This window comes from Abramis brama, assembly GCF_963993115.1.
Source record: "Abramis brama genome assembly, chromosome: 19".
NCBI classification, from domain to species: Eukaryota; Metazoa; Chordata; class Actinopteri; order Cypriniformes; family Leuciscidae; genus Abramis; species Abramis brama.
Window position 1 is genome coordinate 20,929,490 of NC_139981.1, and position 23,748 is coordinate 20,953,237.

At 39.3% G+C, this 23,748-nt stretch overlaps 1 protein-coding gene across 1 annotated transcript in view; it reads right to left on the bottom strand.

The window, feature by feature from the left end:
• The window catches only part of syne2b (spectrin repeat containing, nuclear envelope 2b), a 107,322-nt gene that overhangs the window by 7,809 nt on the left and 75,765 nt on the right, over positions 1 to 23,748 (bottom strand). Inside the window, exons 109-121 of the mRNA XM_084092661.1 lie at positions 23,170 to 23,401; positions 22,583 to 22,777; positions 20,757 to 20,882; positions 19,509 to 19,664; positions 17,278 to 17,436; positions 16,881 to 17,047; positions 4,447 to 4,609; positions 4,032 to 4,219; positions 3,766 to 3,916; positions 3,395 to 3,577; positions 2,051 to 2,188; positions 1,748 to 1,942; positions 1,357 to 1,654 (exon numbers count right to left, since the gene is read on the bottom strand). Coding sequence (XP_083948787.1) covers positions 1,357 to 1,654; positions 1,748 to 1,942; positions 2,051 to 2,188; positions 3,395 to 3,577; positions 3,766 to 3,916; positions 4,032 to 4,219; positions 4,447 to 4,609; positions 16,881 to 17,047; positions 17,278 to 17,436; positions 19,509 to 19,664; positions 20,757 to 20,882; positions 22,583 to 22,777; positions 23,170 to 23,401 — 2,351 coding nt within the window. The remainder of the gene's footprint in view (positions 1 to 1,356; positions 1,655 to 1,747; positions 1,943 to 2,050; positions 2,189 to 3,394; positions 3,578 to 3,765; positions 3,917 to 4,031; positions 4,220 to 4,446; positions 4,610 to 16,880; positions 17,048 to 17,277; positions 17,437 to 19,508; positions 19,665 to 20,756; positions 20,883 to 22,582; positions 22,778 to 23,169; positions 23,402 to 23,748) is intronic.

Here is a 23,748-nt window from a genome sequence, read left to right on the forward strand (position 1 = left end):
CTTAATTTAGAGTGTAGATGAAATTAACTTTAATTATTATCATTCATAATGTCTTAATATTAATTAAAAAGCAAACCGAGTGAAAAAAAATTATATTAGGGAGTGAAAATAGCCAATAAGCATCCTACTGTTAACAATGGTAATTTATTTATTTTATTATTTTTAATTAAGTGTTTAAATAAGAGTTTAAATAAGACAATTTTTGAAGGATGAACAAAAAATGTGTTGGTCATCACATTAAAAATAACATTTATATATGATAGTTTTGAAGTGGTGGAAAAAGATGAGTAACAGTTAGTACTTGTAAGCGTTTGACTATTTCTGTCACATTATGGTTACAGTTACTACATTAAATCCATGGAGAATGTTGCTGATCTGTGGACTGAAAGCCTTCTATAAGTGTTTCTCCTGGTTTCCACATCAGCGCTGTTTGATCTGATATATATGGTTTATAACAGAGAACTCTGCGCCGAATCGGAATGTTTCTCACTGAATCTCGCAGTGATTATATTATTAATTCTGAGGCGAATTCAATGGATTTCTTCACTGGATCTCCAGAGTCTGGATCTCCTAGTAACAGTGTCACGTGATCGAGATCGGCCCGCGACTGGCGAGTTCGGGGCGTCCGAACTAATAAACGGTCCGTGAAGCATAAAGGAGTAGCGCATTTTCGTTCCGCTTTCATTTTGTTTGGATTCGCTGCTCGGCAACGTTATGGTCGCGCCAGCGCCACCTAAATAAATATTTGGTCGCACCGGCAGGAAAAATGGTCGCAAAATGCGACCAATTGGTCGCAGTCTGGAGCCCTGTAAATATTTTCTTTAATTATGCATAAAATGTATGAGATTATAATATGCTTTTCACTATGGATTAAATATGATTTTGTTGTGAAGAAAACTGTTAGAAAAAATCTCATATGACGACTCATAATAGATAGAGAGATCTAGATACAGTATAACAGTGTATATCATAGCCAACAGACAGTTAGATCTTTATACACTAATAAAGCTTTGGATAGTAGAAACAAGAGAAAGCGAGATCTACATTGACCTACCATAGCAGCAGATAGCAGACAGCGAGATCTACATATACATTAATACAGCGACAGATTACAGATAGTGATCTAGATATCCTCTAACAGAGAGGTACATAACAGACAGAGATATAGACACACTAAAAAGCAAACAGAGAGATCTATGCACTCTTAACAGTGTCATGTAAGAGACAAAGAAATCTAGATACTCTCTAATAGAGCAGCAGATAACAAACCGAGATCTAGAAACACCAACAGAGCAGCATATAACAGCTCTAGATATGCTTTAATAGAACAACAGAGACCAGTCAGTAAAGTGTTACCTGATAGTGCACTGTAGTATGTCAACTCCTCATCATCCTCTGGAGATGAAGATCCTCCCACATCAACGGTGTGGTCCCACTCAAGCGGAATAGAATCCACACTGACGGGCGTCTCACGCCCTGAGCGCTCCAGAGCAGGTGGTAACAGGTGGGACACGGCTTGACGTACCGTCAGTGAAACATCGGATCCCATAGCAGCCTCATCTTCCTCCCTTTCCCTCTCCCACACCCCACTGAAATCAGCCGAGTCTTCCGGATCTGTGTCTCTGTCTGAGAACTCTCGTTCCTCCTCAATCACCTATGAAAGGAAAGGGATGGAAGGGTTCATGTCAGTACTCATTCTTAAGAGTATTTTGTTGAGCGTTTGTGAGATGAGTCTTTTCAAACTGACCGGGCGTCTGCTGATAAGACGATAGTGGAATCGGGAGACCCTGCCAAATACTTCCTGGCAGTAGGAGTGCAGTTCCTCTAGTTCATCTTCGATGAGTACAGCATCCAGCGGAGCGCTCTTCTGGATCAGGTTCTCTCCAAACACAATCAGCGCATCAATCTTATCTGTGTTTAGAGTGATCTCTTGCTGAAATGCCTGCAGGAAGTCAAAGCACAAGATATTCTGCATTCTGACTGCAGTCCAGGCTCATTTAAAATGTTTAAACATTACATTTAAAATGTTTCAGATCGGAAGAGTACGTACGTTTAGTTGACGCATCTTTTCATGGATATCGCTCTCTGAAAAATGCTCCACATTAGTGAGCTGAAGGTCCATCTCAGTCAGCCAGACCAGAATCCCCTCCCTCGTTCCTTCAAAGTCTTCCCGCTGAGATGTGAAGTGCTGCACAGAGGAGGGGCGTTTAGAGTTTACCAACATTTTCTTTTAAAATGATACTTTGTTAGCATGGAAATTAAAAGTGGAGCACATTTCTGCCAGGATAGGTGAAAGTCAGAGATGCAGTTAATTTTATTTGAATTTTTGCAGGTTTTTTGGTTTATTTAGTGTCATTGCACTCAGTATTTGAGAATGTATTATTTATTATACAGTACTGTTCAAAACTTGGGGGTCTGTAAGATTTAAAAAAAAATGTTTTATAAGTGTCTGTTATGCTCACCAAGGCTCAACTTATTCAGTCAAAAATACAGTAATATAGTGAAATATTATTACAATTTAAAATAATTGTTCCCTGAGAAGTGGAACGTCGACACGGCATCTGGAGTTGATGTGTGTGTGTACACTTTTTTTCTACTGTCAATGGAGCATATGGGCCTCCCTTTAGAGGAAGAGAAAGATGTGTGGGACTAAGGCAACTAATACTGAGTCTCATTTAATTAACAGCAGTGAGTAATTTTCTCTGTTACCTATGTTCTTTGATTAGCATTAATGACAGACAGCATTAGTGGCTGCTGTCACTTTAAGACCTGCCACTGCTGCACATGATGCGGATCTGAACATGCATCCTATTTTCCCACAACTCTTTACATTCATTTAAGACTTTATTTAACCCTTTTAAGACTGCTCTTATGAGGATACTAGACAAAACAGACAGTTTGGCATATTTGTATTATTGTTCGTTCAAGAGGGAAAGAAAACTCGATTCTGGCGTGCGTCTTTCTGTGCGTTGTGTGTGTCAGGACAATCACAGACAGCGCGTTCTCTTTGTCTTGTCGCGCTTGAATGGTTTAAAAGCATTTGCGTGATTAAGAGCATGATCATATAATGTAACCTAGCCAAAGAATGACAGAAAAAATGGATGCTGCGTTAATTGCGTTAAATATTTTTAAAGCGTTAAACTGGAAAAAATTCACGTTGACAGCACTAATATACTGTATACATATTATATATACATATATATATATATATGATAAAAAAAATTACTGGATTCTGATTTGACAAATAGAATGTTCAAAAGAACAGCATTTATTTGACATAGAAACCTTTACCTATAACATTATAAATGTTTTTACTGTCACTTTTGATCAATGTGTTCTTGCTGAATAAAAGTATTAATTTCTTTAAAAAAAGAAATATTACTGAATTACTGACCTTTAACCTGCGGAGCACAGCAGCAACTCTCTTCTGTAGCATATCCCAGCGCTGGTTTCCCTCATGTACCATCAACTTCAGCTTACTGGCACCGTCTGTCCGGTTCTCTCGTGCCAGACGTCGGTATTGTTTATTCACCAGCTCCAGCTGTGTCAGGCGCTCATGGACCTGACGCTGGAACGCCTGCATGTGTGCATGTTTTTAAAAAAGGGTTAAATGTCCAATAGATCTAATGAAAATTGCAAAAGCCACTAAAGTATCCATTTTAATTTGTATAACAGAACTGATGCTATTTCTCATATGAACAGACTACTATTACAGTTAGTGGAAAAAAATAAATAAAAAATGAACAGAACTAAACAGAATCAGACCTCAAACTTTTTGAGTTCCTCTTTAGCACAGGTGTAGAGTACGTCTTTAGTGGCGGGGTTGGCTGCTGTGCGTTCTGCCGTGTTCAGCCACTCTTCAAAGTGTGCATAGTCGTCCAAGAACTTGCACCACAGACGCCATGTCTCCTCAATCCTGCAGGGGGCAGTGTGGAGTCAGGGGTCCGAAAAAGCAAACAAAAACAAATTAAACTTTCTAAAGAGTGACATTGATGCGGTCAAACAAGCTGATTTTGGGTGTTTGTATTGACCTCATCCTCCTTTCCATGGACATGGCACATATGTTCCTCCAGCGGCGGTCCAGGCTGAGTGTGGTCTGCTGAATGGAGTCGTTCTCTCCATCGCTGCCACAAGCGTCCGCATCATGCAGCAAAACATCACACAGGGTCAGAACAGACGTCACACCCTCTGTGTGCTGTTCAATGTCTCTCTGCAAGTCCTAGTGATAAAAATCAAATCACAATCTAAGACTGACATATAGCAAAAAACTCAAACTACCAGTCTAAGAAAGATGACATTGCCAATACATTAAAATGATGCAAAGGCATCCCATATTAGGAGAACGCTCATGTTGATTTTAAATAATAAAGGAATATAAACTTAATGAGACTAGATATTCATACATATTAGCTATATTGTGGTTTTGTTAATGAATGCGGTGATTACCTGATGCTCTGTTAGTTTACGCTGTATCTCATCATTGTGGCAGTTGGTGTAGATGATAGGTTTTGCCAGCTCACCCTCAACACGGGAAAGCCAGGTACGGAGATTACTCATGTTCTTATCCAGCTGTTGCACTGTCACCAATGTCTCCTTTAGTTTCCTCACCCTGAAACACAATTGGTCAGTCTGTCATTTGCATGAATTTTTTGCCGGTATTTAAAAGAACAGTGTTAGAGGAGACGGGACACAATAGTAGGAGAGAGAGAACAGAATATGGGAAGGACTCGAACTCAGGTTTGCTCAAACATCAATCAATCAATCTTTTACTCAAGTCAGTCAATACTGTATGTCAGTCATTCAGTGAAGCTAGTGCCACATTCAAATTTTATATCCAGAAAAAACCCTGCAATTCTTTAAAATATATCTTGTTATTTTATCTCCAGACCCAGACTTTCAATCTATCATAAAAATATTAATTATTACAGACTATAATATTCTAAACAAAGAGTGAAATAAACACTATTCTAACAACATATGTACCACTAAGGTAATCTTCTCTGCTGTTAAAGAGTCCTGATTGGTTGTACATTTGCCTTTCTTTAAAACAGTAGCCAATCACAGTCCTCATTTCTTCCATAGAGAACAGTGCCCACCCACTTTTGCAGTGCCCTTGGTTCCAGAAGTATTTCTCCCATTAATTTAAAGGATTTTAAAAAGTCTTTATTAAAGTATATATATATATATATATATATATATATATATATATATATATATATATATATATATATATATATATATATATACACACACACACACCTATATCTGTTTCCCTGATTGGTGGAGATTTCTCTGCAGCATTATGGGTAATGTCGTTTTTTCTAGCAATTCTGGGATTAAACACGATTATTTTAAAAATAAGTTGAAATGATGTACACTGATGGCTTCAACAAAAGCATATGATATTGTTTAACAACCTCATCAGTCGCTCTTTAAAGGCTTATAGGTTATAGCTAAAAACCAAGAAGACATTGGTATATTCATTTATCTAATATAAATGTTTATCTAGTATATGAGTTTTGTTCTGTGGTGCTTGAGTAACAGTTCACATAAAAAGTAAACAATCCCTGACCTAGTGTCATTCCTAAACATCTAGCCTATCAGCTGAGTTATAGTGTGAGTCTGAGTGTGCGGTGACCCATGTCATGTCCGTCAGTCGCACTCTATTCAAACCACACCAGAACACTCAGTGTTAATTCTACTCTAAAAGTGACGTCATGTGACTACGAGGATGGGGGACATTCCTCCACAGTCACGTGACCATTCCAATGGAGGTCCGACCAAAACAAACCGGAGTGCTGATGTGGAAGAAGTGACATCACACAACAACTCAACTGCACGTGACAGCACTGCACTGGAGCGTTTGTTCTTATCAGAAGGTTTATTCTTACTGTCACATACATAAGTGCTATTCACATTATCACAAAGTCATGGGAAAATAATAGATGCATGCAGTCACTCAAAATATTTGTTGTAAAAAGGTACACTGAAATAAGCTTGAATGAGGAAATGAGACAAGATGTCATCTATAGCACATGAATATGAACATAAAAGCCTTAGAAAAATGTATAATGATATAAAAGATATATATAAAAAATATAAATCTTGTTGCATATAATTTTCAATGCATTATTAGTAATGCTTGATTCTATGCATAATGCATGATTCTAGATGCATGCTCTTCACGCAGTGCATATCTGTTTGCATGCACCATGCACCATCAGCACATCAGTAGCGTGCACGTCCTCCCTAGAAACAAGTGTGTTTCCATGCAAAGCAGATTATGATCAGTCTTGCACTCAGGCTAGTACTGCGCACACACACACACACTGACAAAAGCACTGCCCATCCCCCTCTCACACACATATGAATGCATGCTTATAAAACCCATCCGTGTGGTGTGTGTGCAATTAGAAAACACTTACTCACAAACCGGTGAGGCTCCATGGTTCTCTCGTGTTAGCGTTAGCATGTCTGTCTGAATGGCAGTGGCTGATCTCACACACACTCTCCTCACAGACCGTGAGCTTGTACACACATTACTCCCACCCTCCTGTCCCTCTCTCATATTCACCCCCCACCCCACTTCTCACTGAATGGTCAAGAGATATGTCAGTAACAGTGGGGATAGTAAGGACGCTCAGTCCACATCAATTTCTTCAATTGAAACTACTAAGATCTATAAAATCTGATCAATATCAACAAGGCATTAAAAAAGAAAAGAAAAAAAGACTCTAGACAAACAGTATTTAGACACTTTTTGGTTGTATAAATGAACCAACTGTCGACCGACCAACAAGTGAATGTACTCACGAACACACACTGATTATGTTTTTTCTATGTCTTCATATTATCTGAACTACAATCCAGGTCAACAATAGATGAGGAACTGAAAAACAGACAGAGAGGAAGACGGACAGACAGACAGATAGATAGATGTGTTGTATTCCTCTGTGGTCTGAGATTATGTTCCATGGACTAAAGCTAATTAAATCCAAACCTAACCTGAACAGATTATCAATCCCAGAAAATCACTGCGCTGTTTCTATATGCAACAGATGGGAGAACTTCACGAATGATCAGAAGCAAATAACAAATAATACACAATTGCATATAACCTAAAACAACACATCTGCACCTTTAAAACACACACACACACAGAACACTCTAGCTAGCAAACACACAACAAACACTCAGAGCACCTTAGCAACTGCATACCAACACAAAAGCTGTGTCCCAATTTGCGTACTTATGCACTATTTTATGCCATTTTGTTGTATAAACCACTTGTTTAAATGGGAAAAAGTTTAAATAAGTCAGTTTATGCACTCAACCCTCAAATCTTTCCTTGCGTATCAGAAGGAGAGAGGTTGTCAGAATCTGATACTAGATAACAAAATAACCATATAAAATTCACACACTAGGCATGAAGAGTACATAGTATAAGTGTAGTGTATAGAGCATCATTTGGGACACTTCTGGCATCTTTGCGGCACGTTTTGAACAGGCAAGCACCAATCGCATTTTTTCAAAAATTTTAAAATAGTTAACATTATTATTTGCAGTAATTGTTCAAACTTTAAAGCAGTTCAGCCAAATAAGTTGATAAATCTGGGCCACAGCGAACCACGTTGGTGGGCCTCACATAGATAGAGCTGCTTTCAGTCTTTAGAAGAGGGGCGATTCACGGGTGTTGGGAAGATTCAGAGCACACTTCAAACCTCTGAAGGGTTTAATTCTACCGTCCCACTTCACAGTTAATCAGTATTTGATATCCATTCAGGATGATAGTCATGGTGAATAAAGCTTATGTTAAAATGTGGACTCTTTGTGAAGAGACACAAAACCACACACACACAAACAGGCAATGCTGTCACACACACTAAAATAACCTTAAGACAAATTTGCTGCCTTAGCAACAGTTTCAGCTCAGGTGTCTGAACTTTTGAGTGGAAACTGGAAAACAAATGTCCTCATCCAAGCGCTTTGGTCAGCATCTATCAAAGCAGTATAATGGGTCCTTAAAACAGTGAGTAGAGAGTTTTAATGAACTTTCCAGAGTGGGATTCTTCAAAATCATTTATGTGTGTGTTCAGCGGAGGTGTTTTCAACATAACATCTAAGTTGGCCCTTTGTCCAACAATGGTGAGCCGAGTTTTGCAAGACACCAAGAGTTCAATAATATAATGGCTGCCATCACTCAGCAAATAGCAGAAGAGCAGAAGGACAGAGCTTTGATGCTGATTGGCTGAGAGACACAATAAGTGGAGACAGAAGACTTATGGGAGGGTGAGTGGACACAAAGGCTCGTGCTAGCAGACGGCAGCTGCCCCGTGTGCAGATGCTGTGAGGGTGAACTCTGCTGTGATTTTAGGTGACAAAAGAGTCGGACGCGTCAGTGTCAACTTCTGTAATCCTGCTTAGAGACTCATCTCAATCGCACACTCCTATTTGCAAGTTGTGTGAGTGACACACAAAATCATACACTGCTGTTTAAAAGTTTGGGTCTCTCCCGCTCACCAAGGCTGCATTTATATGTTTGAAAATACAGTAAAAACAGTACTATTGTCAAATATTATTACGATTTAAAAATAACGTTTTTCTATTGTAATTTATTTTAAAATGTAATTTATTCCTGTGATGAAAAAGCTGAATTTTCAGCATCATTACTCTTTAGTATCACATGATCCTTCAGAAATTATTATAATATGCTGATTTAGTGCTCAAGAAATATTATCAATGTTGAAAATAGTGGTGCTGCTTAACATTTATGTGGAAACCGTGATACATTTTCAGGATGCTATGTATAGAAAGAACAGCATTTATTTGAAATAGAAAACTTTTGTTACATTATAAATGTCTTTACACATTTGATCAAGTTAATGAAACCTAGCTGAATCAAAACATTAATTTTTTCAACAAAAAGATTCAAGATTCAAAATAATGTCTGAAATCACTCAATACCGGTAGTAACAATGAAAACAGAGCAACCAGCTGAGACAGGCCCAGCGCGCTGGAGTCACGCCTGTGAACTTTGACCTCAGACACAGAGAAAACAAATGACTTCAACGAAATTATCAATACACACTCAGCCTGTCGCTAAAACACTCTCTGTATGTACACAAAGTGAATTTAAAGGAATAGTTCACCAAAGGACAGTCAGTCCTCAATAGTCACAAAATAAATCCTGACAGCTTATATATCCTGATATATGAACTTATATCATCCTGATAATGCATGTCTTTACGTTTGACTTGTGCTCATGGAGTCTCAGTGGTTGATGGGAAGGAATATTGACAGGCGTAAAGCTGCAGCTCAAGGAGAGCCGACAGACAGGCTGGTCTCGTGCCTGGTTACCTACTGATCCACAAAGCTACTTTTAAGTGTCTATATGCACCTGCAAAGCCAGTTTTAGCTCTAAAACCTTGACATTAGTGGCAAAGAGCCAGAGGTAACATTCAAATCGCTTATAGGCGCTCAGGAATCTGCTCAGCTTGGAACTATGATATGCCTGTCTGAAGCAAGGTAGAATTTGTCTGCCCGCCTGTTTGCAAAGCAGAGAAAAACGTAATAATGACGCTGTTTTTTGAGAGCCAGCTACGTGCAGTTTTAATCACTGTCAATGTGAATGCAGAGATTTTTGCTTGACTGCTCAACTCTACAGGTGAATTTATCTGTTGTTACGAGGCAAGAGGGAGCTGCAGTTAAAGGGTTCAACCGGTAACAAACTCCTTTCCCTTTTAACCTCCTCCTTCCTCTCTTAAGAGGCTAAGCAACACAACTACATTAAATGACATTCCACCAGATGATCTGCTTACCTAAGAAAGTACTGAGTAGTATAAGTTAACTACAAAGGTTAAGGTTAGGTTTAGGGGTAGGTTCATGGTTAGTACCTAGTTATTACCCAGTTATTGTAAATACTATAATGAGTACATAGTCTGTACATGCCATGGGGAAGAGGATTGTAAAATAAAGTGCTACCAAAATGTTCTTTAAAATAATGGTTCTTTTAAGAACTGACACAATTACATTGTAATTACATTCGTCTCTGTGTTGTCTCGGATATATCTTAGAAAGTTCTATGCAAGCAGTTCATATCACATGACCCAAACCTAAAAATCCAGCAAAGTTTACTGAAAGGCTCTTTGGGGAACCAAACATTTTTCTTCTATGGCATTGTTTCCATGGCATTGCCTTTATTATTAAGAGTGTAGCTGAAAGGCAGATATGGTCTAATCTCAACTTCTGTAAGTAATATGGAACATTATATACGTCAGTTTGGTGTATATTGCATACGACTGAACATAAATACATATAGATGCGTTGAATGCACTTTATGATGATCTCAGACATCCAGAACTAAAGACCTGAGAAAATGCGAAAAAGAAAGGCAGACTTGGAGACAAGTGGTCAACAAGCTGGCCATCAATGTGACATGAAGTTACAGCCACCATCTGTCTAATCAAAGAACTGTCAATCAAACGGAGTGCGGGATAAACCAGCCCCCTCCACACACTCTTCCCTGATCCCGCCCATCTGGACGCCACACACACGTTCACTGTGCTGATGTTTACGTTTCGTGTCTGTTAAATAAAGTGTGACTGAAATTAATCGGATCAATGTCAGATTAATGTCCACATTCGTCTCTGTGTTGTCTCGGATATGTGACGTCTCAGCCTAGGCTGTACGTAGAGGTGTGGTTGGTGTGTATGTTTTTAGGTGCCGTCTGGAGGGGGCGTGGCCGACACACCTGACACTTGTTGGAGGCAGAATAAATGCGGTGGAGACTGTTCGTGAAGTGGCTCTTTTGGACGTTTGGTCTCCGGCATGGATTTCGTCAGTCTGCGTTTTGCTGTCCTGTTCGACCCTGACACATTTCTTTATTATGTTATGTTGGTTTCGCTTGCGTTACAATAAATGTTTTGCTGAGAGTTGGCGCGTCTGGTCTCCTTTTTGTTGCAGCTTGAGAGCCGGCTGTAACAAATGGGGGCTCGTCCGTAAATTAAATGAATGCGTTAATCACGTGTATTATAATTTTTGTTTGATTAGTTTGAGGAAATTTTGCGGGAGACGGACGTGATAATCCAACAGAACCATTTGTTCACATTTTTATGGGTAAGTGACTTTTTGTAGGTGGTAAATGACAGGATGAGATTTAATTCATTCCCCTGTTAGGCTTTAGCAACGCTTAGCGTTGGTTTGTTGTTTTAGTTTGTTATTTTTGTGCAGACTCCTGGGCTGAGTACACTGCCGTGGTTTGGGGATTGGGCAATTTTGCTTATTTCACTACCAGCGGTATTTTAGTGTTTAAAGGCGCTCGGCTCTGGGGAGTTGCATGAAGATTAGGTTTAAGAGATAGTGGGGTGGTATGTTGTAGTGAGAAGGGGAACGTATGAATGAATGCTCATCTGTTTTGACCACTTTATTTATTTTTGTTGCCCATGAATTTGTGAATTAGAAATTTTGAATGAGAAAATATGGTATCAGTTGAAGATTTTATTAAAGCTCCATCGGAGGGGTTATTAAATGTGCTAGCTAAAAGACAATTGTGGGAGCTTGTGGAACATTATGGCTTTGGAGATGTAGATAAACGTTTAAAAAAGAATGAGTTAAAAACGGTTTTGAAGGCCAGGTTGAGTGAGGGAAACGTTTTGTCCATTTCGGATGTTGTAAAGAATACAGGGGAAATGAAAGAATCAGTGGACCTTTTTTCAGGTTTATCTTTTGATCAGAAAAAGGAGATCCTTGAGATGCAGCAAATGCATAGTCGAGAAATGGCTAAAGTAGTTAACGAACGTGAATTGGAATTGGAAAGGTTAAAAATGGACGATTCGCTTAAACGACGCGAAATAGAGTTATTGCAGCTTAAGCATTCTCAACAGCTGGAATCTGAGAAGCTGTCAAGAGATTTTGAGTTACAAGTTCAACGATATAGGTTAATCGGTGAAGGTAAAATGTCATTTGAAGGTGCACCATCACAGGAAAGAGTATCGCGTGCATTTGATGTGGTAGGGAATTTAAAATTGCTTCCCAAATTTAATGAACGTGATCCCGATGTTTTTTTCTCGTTGTTTGAGAGTATTGCAAAGGAACGTAAATGGCCTATTGCTGATCGCGTGGTGATGCTTCAAAGTGTCATTACGGGTAGAGCACAAGAGGCCTATATGGCACTTACGGTGGAAGATCGAAAAGACTATGATAAGGTTAAGTCTACTATTCTGAGAGTGTATGAATTAGTTCCAGAGGCATATCGTCAGCGGTTTAGGAATTGGAAGAGAGGGGAACGTCAAACCCATGTGGAAGTGGGGAGAGAGCTGACTGCGCATTTTGATCGGTGGTGCGCTGCTTCGAATGTGAGTACTTTTGAAGAGTTGCGAGATTTGATTCTGTTGGAGCAGTTTAGAAACATCGTTACTGACAACATTGCTACATATATCAATGAAAATAAACCCGGTACTGTTGCTGAAGCAGCTGTATTGGCGGATGAATTTATTTTAACTCATAGGAGTGGATTTGTTGATGTGCGTGCAGGTGGCGGTATTGGCTATAGAGAGAATTTGTCTCAGCAACGCTCACGAAAATTTGAGGTTGTGCCTCCTACTCAGAGATCAGTTAATTTTGTGCGAGGGAAAACTGATGGTAATGTTTGTCATTATTGCTTTAATAGTGGACACTGGAAAAACGAGTGTCCAGTGTTGGCAGGCAAACTGAGATCACGAGGTAAAAAGATAAATTTTGTTCCCACGTTATTGGTAGAGACAGTGTCTGTTCCTGGAAATCTGCCAGTATTCCCTGATTGTGTGATGGAATCAAAAACTCTAAAGACCGATTCTCATTTAAATTATGCTCCATTTATTACTGATGGTTTTGTGTCTTTACCTGATGGTATTGACAAAGTACCAATTAGGATTTTGAGAGATACTGGGTCATCAGAATCGTTCATTTTAGAGTCGATCCTACCTTTTTCTGCCGCCTCAAGTGCAGAGAAAAATGTATTGATAAGGGGGATAGGACTGCAGACGTTGTCTGTTCCTTTGCACAGAGTTCATTTGAAGTCTGAGTTAGTGGAAGGAGAGGTAATCATTGGAGTGCGCCCGTCGTTACCTGTTAATGGTGTTTCTGTAATTTTGGGAAATAATTTGGCAGGGGGGCGAGTGTGGAGAGATGTTGCTTCTCCACCTGTAGTTCTGTTTACTCCATTGAAAGGGCAAACTGATGAATTAGGGTGTGATTTCCCTGAAGTGTTTGTGTCCTGTGCCGTAACGCGTTCAATGAGTCGTACTTTATCATCTGATTGTGTAGAAGTGAAAAAAGTTGAGGTACCTGGGTTAACTGTTCTTTCTCCTATTACTCGTAGTGAGTTAGTAGCTGCACAGCGGAAAGATCCAATTTTACAACCTTTGTTTGCTGTTGTAGTGCCCCCTGAGGAGGTGGAGAGTGTGGCCAACGGCTACTTTGTTCAGGAGGAGTTGCTGTTGAGGAAATGGAGTCATCTAAATGAGGATTCAGGCGGTGAGGCGATAATTCAGGTAGTGGTGCCAGATCAGTTTAAGGAGGTGGTATTAAGGGCTGCCCATGGTGATTTTGCAGGCCATTTGGGAGTTAAAAAGACTTATTACCGGGTTTTGCGGCAATTTTATTGGCCTCGTCTTAAAAAAGATGTAGCAACATTTATTAAAACTTGCCATACCTGCCAGATGGTTGGTAAACCTAATCAGGTTTTGAAACCTGTGCCGTTGTGTCCAATACCGGTAGTAAGTCAACCTTTTGAACATATCATGATTGACTGTGTTGGGCCATTGCCTCCGTCTAAATCGGGTAACTTGTATTTGCTCACAGTTATGTGTCAAACAACTCGTTATCCCGCGGCATATCCATTGCGCAAGATCACCACTAAAGCTGTGGTTAAAGCTTTGACTCATTTCATTTCTATTTTTGGAATACCTAGGATTGTCCAGAGTGATCGAGGGACAAATTTTATGTCCAAAATGTTTGCAGAGATTCTGAAACAGCTTGGGGTGAAACACAACCCGTCCAGTGCTTATCATCCTCAGAGTCAAGGCGCACTGGAGCGGTTTCATCAGTCTCTGAAGTCACTATTGCGTGCGTATTGTGTGGAATTGAACAGGGATTGGGAGGAAGGGCTGCCTTGGCTAATGCTCGCTGCTCGGGAGGTGACACAAGAGAGTTTGGGTTTTAGTCCAAATGAATTGGTGTTTGGTCACACGGTGCGGGGACCACTTGCAATTTTGCAAGATGAATTAAAGGGCAAGGAACCACCTAAAAATTTGTCCGATTATGTTAGCGGGTTCCGGAGACGTTTGTTTCTTGCAGGACAGAAAGCGCGAGAACGTATTGGGAAGGCGCAAAATAAAATGAAGAGATTATTTGATCGCCATACGGAATGTCGTGTTTTTAGTCCGGGCGATCAAGTTTTGGTGTTGTTGCCTTACCTAGGTTCTCCATTTTGTGCAAAATTTTCTGGCCCTTATACCGTGGTACGGAGAGTTTCGGAACAGGATTATATTATTGCTACTCCTGATCGGAAAAAATCAAACCAGCTGTGTCATGCTAATCTGCTTAAACCTTATTTCTCCCGTAGCCCTGAGGTAAACATAAGCCCTGTTTCTGTTGCCGTCACAGTCCTTGAGGAGTCTCATGTTACTGGGGAGGATGTGAAAGCACCTGGAAATAGTGAGTTGTTACCGCGTCTAAGAAATTCTGAAGCACTTGGGAATTTGGAGAGTTTGCTAAGTCATCTGTCGGACGGGCATAGATCAGAATTAATGTGTTTAGTGGCTGAATTTCCTAAGTTGTTTGGAGATGTGCCATCGCGGACTCATCTGATACATCATGATGTGGATGTTGGTGATGCGCTACCAATACGACAGCGTTTTTATAGAGTTCCTCTTGAGAAACGGAAAGTATTAGAATCTGAGGTGCAGTATATGCTGGATAATGGCATAGCTCAACATTCATTTTCTAGTTGGGCATCGCCATGCTTGTTGGTGAAAAAATCAGATGGTACACACAGATTCTGTACTGATTATCGAAAGTTGAACAAAATAACTAAGCCTGATGCGTTTCCTCTTCCTCGCATGGAGGACTGCGTTGACCAAGTTGGTGCATCCAAGTTTGTGAGTAAGCTGGACCTCCTGAAAGGGTACTGGCAGGTGCCATTAACAACACGTGCCCGAGAGGTAACTGCTTTTATTACACCCTCAGGGTTATACTCGTATTCTGTTATGAGTTTTGGGTTGCGAAATGCACCGGCAACCTTTCAGAGATTAATGAATCGGGTGATTCTGGGGTTGGAGGGGTGTGCTGTTTATTTGGATGACGTTATTATTTTTAGTGAAACTTGGAAGCAGCACCTTCAGCGTTTACGGGCATTGTTTGATCGTCTGGTTGAAGCACGCCTAACAGTCAATTTGGCGAAATGTGAATTTGCCCAGGCCACAGTGAAGTATTTGGGGAAGGAGGTGGGACAAGGCCAGGTACGTCCACTCCAAGCTAAAATTTTAGCGGTTGAAGGTTTTCCTCCTCCATCGACTAAAAAGGAGCTGATGCGGTTTTTAGGACTCGTTGGTTACTATCGGAGTTTTTGCCCTAATTTTTCCACTGTTGTTTCCCCATTGACAGATATGTTGAAAGGTTCCACGAAATTTGAGTGGACTGTTAATTGTCAAAGGGCATTTGACAATGTAAAATTGTTACTGACGACAGCCCCAGTCCTCGCGGCACCGAAGTTTGATCAGCCTTTTAAAATGCAGGTTGACGCAAGTTACGTAGGAGCGGGGGCAGTTTTGTTGCAATCAGATCGAGACGGAATGGATCACCCTGTATGTTTCTTTTCAAGAAAGTTTAATGTACATCAGAGGAATTATTCGGTGATCGAAAAAGAAGCTTTGGCTATGATCTGGGCGCTACAGTATTTTGACGTCTATGTGGGGGGAGGCGCAGAGGTGCTGGTTTACTCGGACCATAACCCTCTGACATTTCTGCATTCATTGCAAAGCCCTAATCAGCGTTTGATGCGGTGGGTTTTATTTCTACAGCCGTATAATTTGAATATTCAACATATCAGAGGGGTTGATAACGTCATGGCTGATGCGTTGTCTCGCACGTTTGATGTGGCTATGTAATTGTTGATTACGATGCTATCGACTTTTCCTGTGCTCCCTACTATATTCTTTATCACCTTAAATTGCTTTTAGGATCCGGATTGCGGGGGATGAAGATGTTGGGTAGGTGAGATGGAAGGATTAGTGGGTCGAGTTTGTTTTCTCAATTATATGTCAAAAGTTCTTCATGAATGTTATTTGATATCCTTAATGTTTGTGTTTTGATTAATTTTTTTCTTATTTTTTGTTATGGATTTTGGGGTTTTCAAGGGGGGGTGTGTGACGTCTCAGCCTAGGCTGTACGTAGAGGTGTGGTTGGTGTGTATGTTTTTAGGTGCCGTCTGGAGGGGGCGTGGCCGACACACCTGACACTTGTTGGAGGCAGAATAAATGCGGTGGAGACTGTTCGTGAAGTGGCTCTTTTGGACGTTTGGTCTCCGGCATGGATTTCGTCAGTCTGCGTTTTGCTGTCCTGTTCGACCCTGACACATTTCTTTATTATGTTATGTTGGTTTCGCTTGCGTTACAATAAATGTTTTGCTGAGAGTTGGCGCGTCTGGTCTCCTTTTTGTTGCAGCTTGAGAGCCGGCTGTAACAGATATATCTTAGAAAGTTCTATACAAGCAGTTCATATCACATGACCCAAACCTAAAAATCCAGCAAAGTTACTGATGTTTGACCATTTTATGGTCACATTCTAGCCTTGATTTAGTGTATTTAACCATGACCATGCTCAGGGTTACTCTAAGGTCTCACCTGGCCTCGATGTGATCGAACAGATGCTGCCAGCGGTCGTTGATGTCCTTGATCTTGTCATTTATTTCTGTCTCTTTGGTCTTGTTGCTAGCAGTGATGAGTTGTTCTCCCAGCTGTTTCAGATGCGTCTTATTCTCACTGAAGAGGTTGATCTCCTCCATGCAGTCCTGTAGAGTGAGCATTTGTGTGAAAGGGGGCGAGGAATGAGTTTATTTACTGCCATACTCTTGTTTGCTTGCTTACATTAGACTAAATAGGAAAGGAAGCAATTAAAGCAAATAAATGTGGAATGTCTGCTCTTCCATTTAGGTTTAGCAAAATACAGTGTAATGCTAGAGCAGAGAGTACCGTGTATCCGAGGCGGTTTGGGCTGGGTGATGGAAGACTTTTGTCTCACCTTCTTGAGTTTCTCCACCATCTCCTCGATGCTGAGCTCGGCGCTGTGCGCCACCTTGTTTTCCATCTGTGTCAGCCATTCACACAGCTCCCGATTCTTCTCATTGAAAATGATCCAGGCATTCAGCCGGTCAGCAATCTCCTGCTTACGCAGAGACACCTGCAGAGAGAGGCAGAGAGAGAGAGAGAGAGAGAGAGAGAGAGAGAGAAATAATACATATGAGATACTCTAAGACAGCATCACACACAGAATGGGAATCTGACTAAATGATGTGCAGGTCATATATTTTACAACAAAATGAAAAAAAAAAAATAAAAAAAAAAAAAGAACTAATATTTAGCTTTATAAAAATTTACTTTTAATTATTTCAGATTTTTTTTGCACTCAATAAAGAATAGACACAATTCTCAGCACCATAATGCAATTAGAAAAAATGTAAATGGTAGAATTAATACTTTATGTATTAAGTATTGTTGTACTGCTTTTTGTACTGATTTAAATAAAAAATAAAATAAAAAAACTTTTTATTACAGGTGTCTTTATTGTAATACAGAAAAATTATCACAGTAATCTCAGTAATGAGAAAACAAACAAATAAACAACAACCCTCAAAATAAAAACATGTTGAGAGTGTATTACTGGGAACAATTATCATAAAAATTATGTGAATTCAAATTTTTATTTTTACTGCAAAATCAAATTTATTTTGATTTCTGGACCAAATGGTTTTGTGGGACACACCCTATAAATAAATAAAGTTTTAGAAGAAATTAGTTATTCATTTTTCTTTTCATTTAATTAATTTAACTTTAAAAGTAAGTGATCTAAAAATATACTGCATGTTTACAGGTTCATATTAATAAATTAGAGACTACATTTAATTTAAAACACACAGGTTAATGTGGAAAGTAAAAACATGAATACTCTTAAAGTTTACGGGGTATTCCAGTTACAGAGGACCCGTGTATTTGTGTTCAAAGAATCAGATCTCCAGCCAAAACATCTCTATGAACCTTGTCACTAGAAAGTTTTAAAATCCAAACTAACTCAACAGCTGTGGACTTCATTGTTACCAGGCAACACCTCCACAACAACCACCCCCTACAGACACACACTCACACTCCGGCGTGTGACAGACACACACTGGGGGTGATTTCCAAAACAAAGAGCCAAAGACTCCCGTTTCTATTCACTTCTCTGTGTCTTTTCTCTGTGTCCTTCACTCTCTACCATCTGCTCTCTCCTTCCAGTGTCAAAGACCCCTACCCACCCCAAAACATGACCCCAGGAGACTCCAGCTGACTGATCCAGCACCATATTCAACAGCAGCGAGACCTCATGGGAGTGAGGCACAGGTTCAGAAAGTAAATCAATATATGGATCATAGACACCAGAACATCATACATCAATAAACTTCACAGGAACAATGACTCCAGCTGAATCAATGAGCACTGATTAAAAAACATTGAAACAAATCTTCACATCTGTTTCTTGGGTATTGATGGTGTGCTAACATTGTATTTAAAATAGCTGGAATTCCATTGAGCAGGTTGTCTGTGTGTGTAGGTTTACTTAGCAGTAGTTAGGACAAAACTGTCTCCAAAAGTTAAATATGACAAAACATCCCTTTGAGGACATCCAGGATGTTCTCAAAGGTAAAATGTTTAATAAATAAATGAATGAATGAATGACTGACTGAATGAATCAAATCAAATAATAATTATAATTAACTTTAGAAAACAACAATAAAATGCATGTCTTCATTTAGATAACTAGGTAAACATGTTTTTAAATCTGGATGCTGTGTATGGCAGTGGATGCTAAGTATTTTAACTTTTCCACCTCAAAACTACGTACAATTATACGGTTAAATATTTCCTTTAACAACACACACGGCAAGATTTACCAGTCAGTTCAATGAGTTACAAACAGCAGTCAATGTTTAGTCAAGATTCCTGTAGGCTTTATATTTGCTCTGTTTCCTCCATCTCTAAATGAAAGTGTACAAAAATAGTATTCAAAATAACTATGCAAAATAACTGTGCATGGGTTTACTTAGCTATACTTTTGCGATAAAATAGTCACTAGAAGTTTGCTACATCTGACAAAACCTCCTTTTGAGGACAGATGGGGACCTTCTCAAAGATACTGTATTATTATATAGTTGTATTGTATAATATACAAAAGTCTATGGGGTATGTTTGCTAGGTAAACATGTTTGTGTGTCTTACCTTGAGGCAGAGTTCTTCCCACTGACAGTGCAGATGGTCCACTTGCTCCTGCAGGAGGAGGACGTCATCAGTAAGGATGTACTGGGACAGGTCCGTCTTCATGGTGCTGAGCTCGGAAAGACTGACGGCCCAGTCCTCTAAACAATCCTGAACCTCCTGCATAACATAACACACCACCGTCACACACACACACTGCCACAAGTCCCAGTTCTGACTCACGCAGTCTCTCTCTCACCCTCTGGCCCAACAAGATTAAAGCCCACAGGACAAAGGGGGAGGGCAGAGGAGAGAGAGAGAGAGAGAGAGAGAGAGAGAGAGAGAGGGAGGAGGATCACAGCTGAATATAGCAGGGAGGAAGGGAAATCCAAAGTGTCATGCAACACAAACAAAAGCTGTTATGTGGGATTTAAGCACAGGCTAACTGCTAACTGTTACTATAGGTAACTGTTGAAGTGTTTTTATTACAGTATTTATCAGTATTTTATTATGATTATATTGCTCTTTTATAGACAAAATGATGTACATTTATAATATACTGACAACCACAAAAAAAAGGTGGTAAAGAGAAAGCCACATGATGAATCAAAGTTCATCACAAGTAGCTTTTCCACAAGCTGAGGTAAATACAATATTGTATAGGACGTACATGCAGTGTCATGCACACAAATATAAAACACCATTGAGGTAACAAACATAACACTAAATTAATGTAATAAACATAAATTTAAGTATATGATGTAAGACAACCCAGTGTTCATAACTGATAAGAAAAAACGGTAACACTATTTTACAGTGTCCTTGTTACACGTTACATGTAGTTACTATAGTAATAACTATAATTTATGCATAATTACATGCAACTAACCCTACAACAAACCTAATTCTAACCCTATTGTAAGTACACGTAGTTAATTAATATTACATGGTACTTAAATTTATAATTACACTGTAACAAGGACACAATAAAATAAAATAAATCTAAGAAACAGTTATTTCAATGAAAAACCATCAAATGTGAGCTGTCACACAGGAAATTCTGGGAATGTCCATTATGGTTTTTCCACTGTAAATTATAACATGACTTGTTCTTTCTCACTTCCAAAAAAAAGAAAAGAAAGTAATTTAACAGTATTTTATATCAAGTTAAAAATGTCCGGTTCGATTTTTCACCGTAGGTTTTTATTTTTAGACTTTTACCATTAAAATTAAGTTTATTACAGTGCAGTTCTCTTCTTGGAGTTAGTGTACCTTCACGAGGAGGCTTTCTTCGTCCATCTCCTCTTGCTGATCTGGGATCGACTGCTTTAGTCTGGCTCGTAGCTCATCCAGGCGCTGGGCCTGATCTGCTAGTCTGGTCTCACAGGTCTCCCACTTCTGTAAAAAAATAAAAAAACATATGCAATAAAGGCTGCTTTAATGCTCTGACATGTTCTTGATTTAATATTGTGTCTGTAAGCCTCTGTTTTGGTGTGGGCTTGACCAGAGTTCTTATCAGTCAGGGAAAGCCAAAAATAATGCAGAGAAAACAGTGAAAGCTTATGGATATGTGAAGGTAGAACTGTACACACAAACATATGCACAGGTGTCCAGATATCCACTGTGGTAGGTCAGTTTGCACTACATCAGACCAATGTCTCAGATCAGATACAAATGAGAAGTTAAGCCAACACTAAGGGCAATGAAAACACCATACATACATGCACAAACACACACACACACACACACACACACACACACACACACACACACACACACACGTGTAGGGTTATCAAAACACACACAGATCTACATGTTACTACTGTACTGCACTGTATTGTACTGGAATACAAGCTCACTGCTTCAAACCCATGTGTCCACACAAGGCACAACTCACATACAGTATAATACATGTAAAACCCTATTATAACAACACATACTGCGCAGAGGAAAGTGCTGTGAACTGGCATTCATTTTATAAGGTGATGAATGAGAAATGAAGACAGACTATGCACTGTGAGAAAGAGACAGAAAGGCAGGGAGAGCTGTAAATCCCTAGACAGGCTTTACTGTAAACCCTTGAGCACATGACAAGTGAATGTACTCATGAACACACACACATACACTGATTATGTTTTCTATCTTCTATGTCTTCATATTATCTGAACTACAATCAAGGTCAAAAACAGTCAGGAATACTGATATTAAAATGAATGTGCTTGTGTGTGTCTCTCTCTCTCTGTCTGTGTGTGTGTGTTTGTAAATGTCTGATCTGGATTAGTCCAGCTGTGGAATCAAAGGGAATGTAGGTCAAACTCAGCTGGACTCATTCCTGCACAAAACCAACATAACACATAATACAGCATCACCTTTTTCTACACACAAAAATCCAACATTTTGTGTTGTCCTGTAACTTTCTGGACTGGGAGCATGTACTGGCGGAGTTTATTCCTGGTAAAGTGAAACACTTTTTAGACGCGTCCATAAAGGGATGAACAGTTGACAGGCTCTGAGCAGGTGTTCATCAGGGTGACAATCCATGACCTGCTATTTCCATCTAAATCAAATCATAAAAACTCCAAGGGCGGGTTTCACTTTTCTGGAGCTGTTTTGTTATATAAACTTTACCCTCATAAATGCTGATATGCAGATATGATATCTGGAATCTAGAAAAAACTTTTCTGTTTGTTTGTGATTACTAGATAAGGATAATGCTTCCACTAACAAAGATACATTTCAAGATGATAAAATATGTCACAGCTAAGCATCGAACTAATTTAAATATATGTATATTGTATATACAAATGAAGGACTTTTCAATTACTTTTTAACAACTACTTTCCCTGGTTTGGAAGTTATAATTTTAAAATTCCCTAATATTACCAGATTTCCATGATCATAAGAACCCTGTTCTGGAATCAAGTCTGATCACACAAACCCATTCGGCTTTTTGGATTTCCCATGTGACCTTTGACCTTCAAAATAAGGATAAGGATAAATATTGCTGAGTGGAACAGGATGTCTATAGAGCTAAGCAATAAAACACAAGAGTTAGCTCATTCAAAGATCCCATTTCACACCTAATCAAACCATCTTACCTTTATGATGTCAGACGTGAGGGTTTTTCTTTTTCCCAGCATGCACTGGCATTGCTCCCAGTCCTCCTGCAGAGCAGCCAGGTCTGTCTGCAGCTGCATCTGCGTCTGCGTGTCACTGACTGAGAACAGCTGCCTGCCCACCTCCATCACACACAGATACGCAGAGATCGACCTTTGAAACAACAGCTCTGTTCGCTTTACACAGGGACAGAGAGGGAGAGAGAGAGGAGGGAGAGAGTGAAGGGGGGAGATAAAAAAGAGAGAAAAAACAAACTGAATATTTTGTCACTGCCAATTGCAAGCTAAGGTTTCAGTACATCATTATAGTATATACAGAATAAATCAATTCATTAAAAAAACAAAACAACAACAAACAAGAAAAGCTATGATGTAAAATAAATAAGAAATATTTCAATAATCAAGTTTTTGAGAATTATTACCAGAAGAGATAACTGCAAAATTTTAAATGGATAAAAATGGATAGAAACATATGTTATTTTTAATTGTAATATTTCACAAAATTGCTGTGTTTTTTTTACTTTGTCTTCATCATTGATGATAGTGATATTTAAAAATCAACTTGTTACCTTCAGATCATCCAGCAAGAGGCGCAGCTGCAGGACGCTACAGTGCGTGGGACTGGTAGGGGACAGGAGTGTGTGTGTGAGTGTGAGAAGTTTGCGGAGTTTGTGCATTGTGTGTGTATAAAGGTGCCATTGCTGTATGAGCCCTTCCACTAGAGCACGCCGTTGAGCCACTCTCTGCACCGCCCCCTGCCAGTGCTCCCTCAGCTGGGCCAGTTTTAACAGGAAGTCGCTCCTGAGGGCACACGCAGGGTGGTTATTTAAAAATAACTTACAAGTAATCACTGTGAGTATATATGAGAGCAGGTCATTTTTTAAAAATGTGTTTATGATGAAATTATAAAATACAGTATTACACTACCATTCAAAAGTTTGGAGTCAAAAACAGGAATATTGTAATATATTTTCAAATGCATTATTTCAAAACATCAAACATTTTTCTATTATAATATATTTCAAATGTAATTTATTCCTTTAATAGCTACATTTTCAGCATCATTACTCCAGTAATTTGGTGCACAATAAATCTTGCTTATAATTATTATATATGCTGACAAAAATATACAAAAAATATCTTATTTA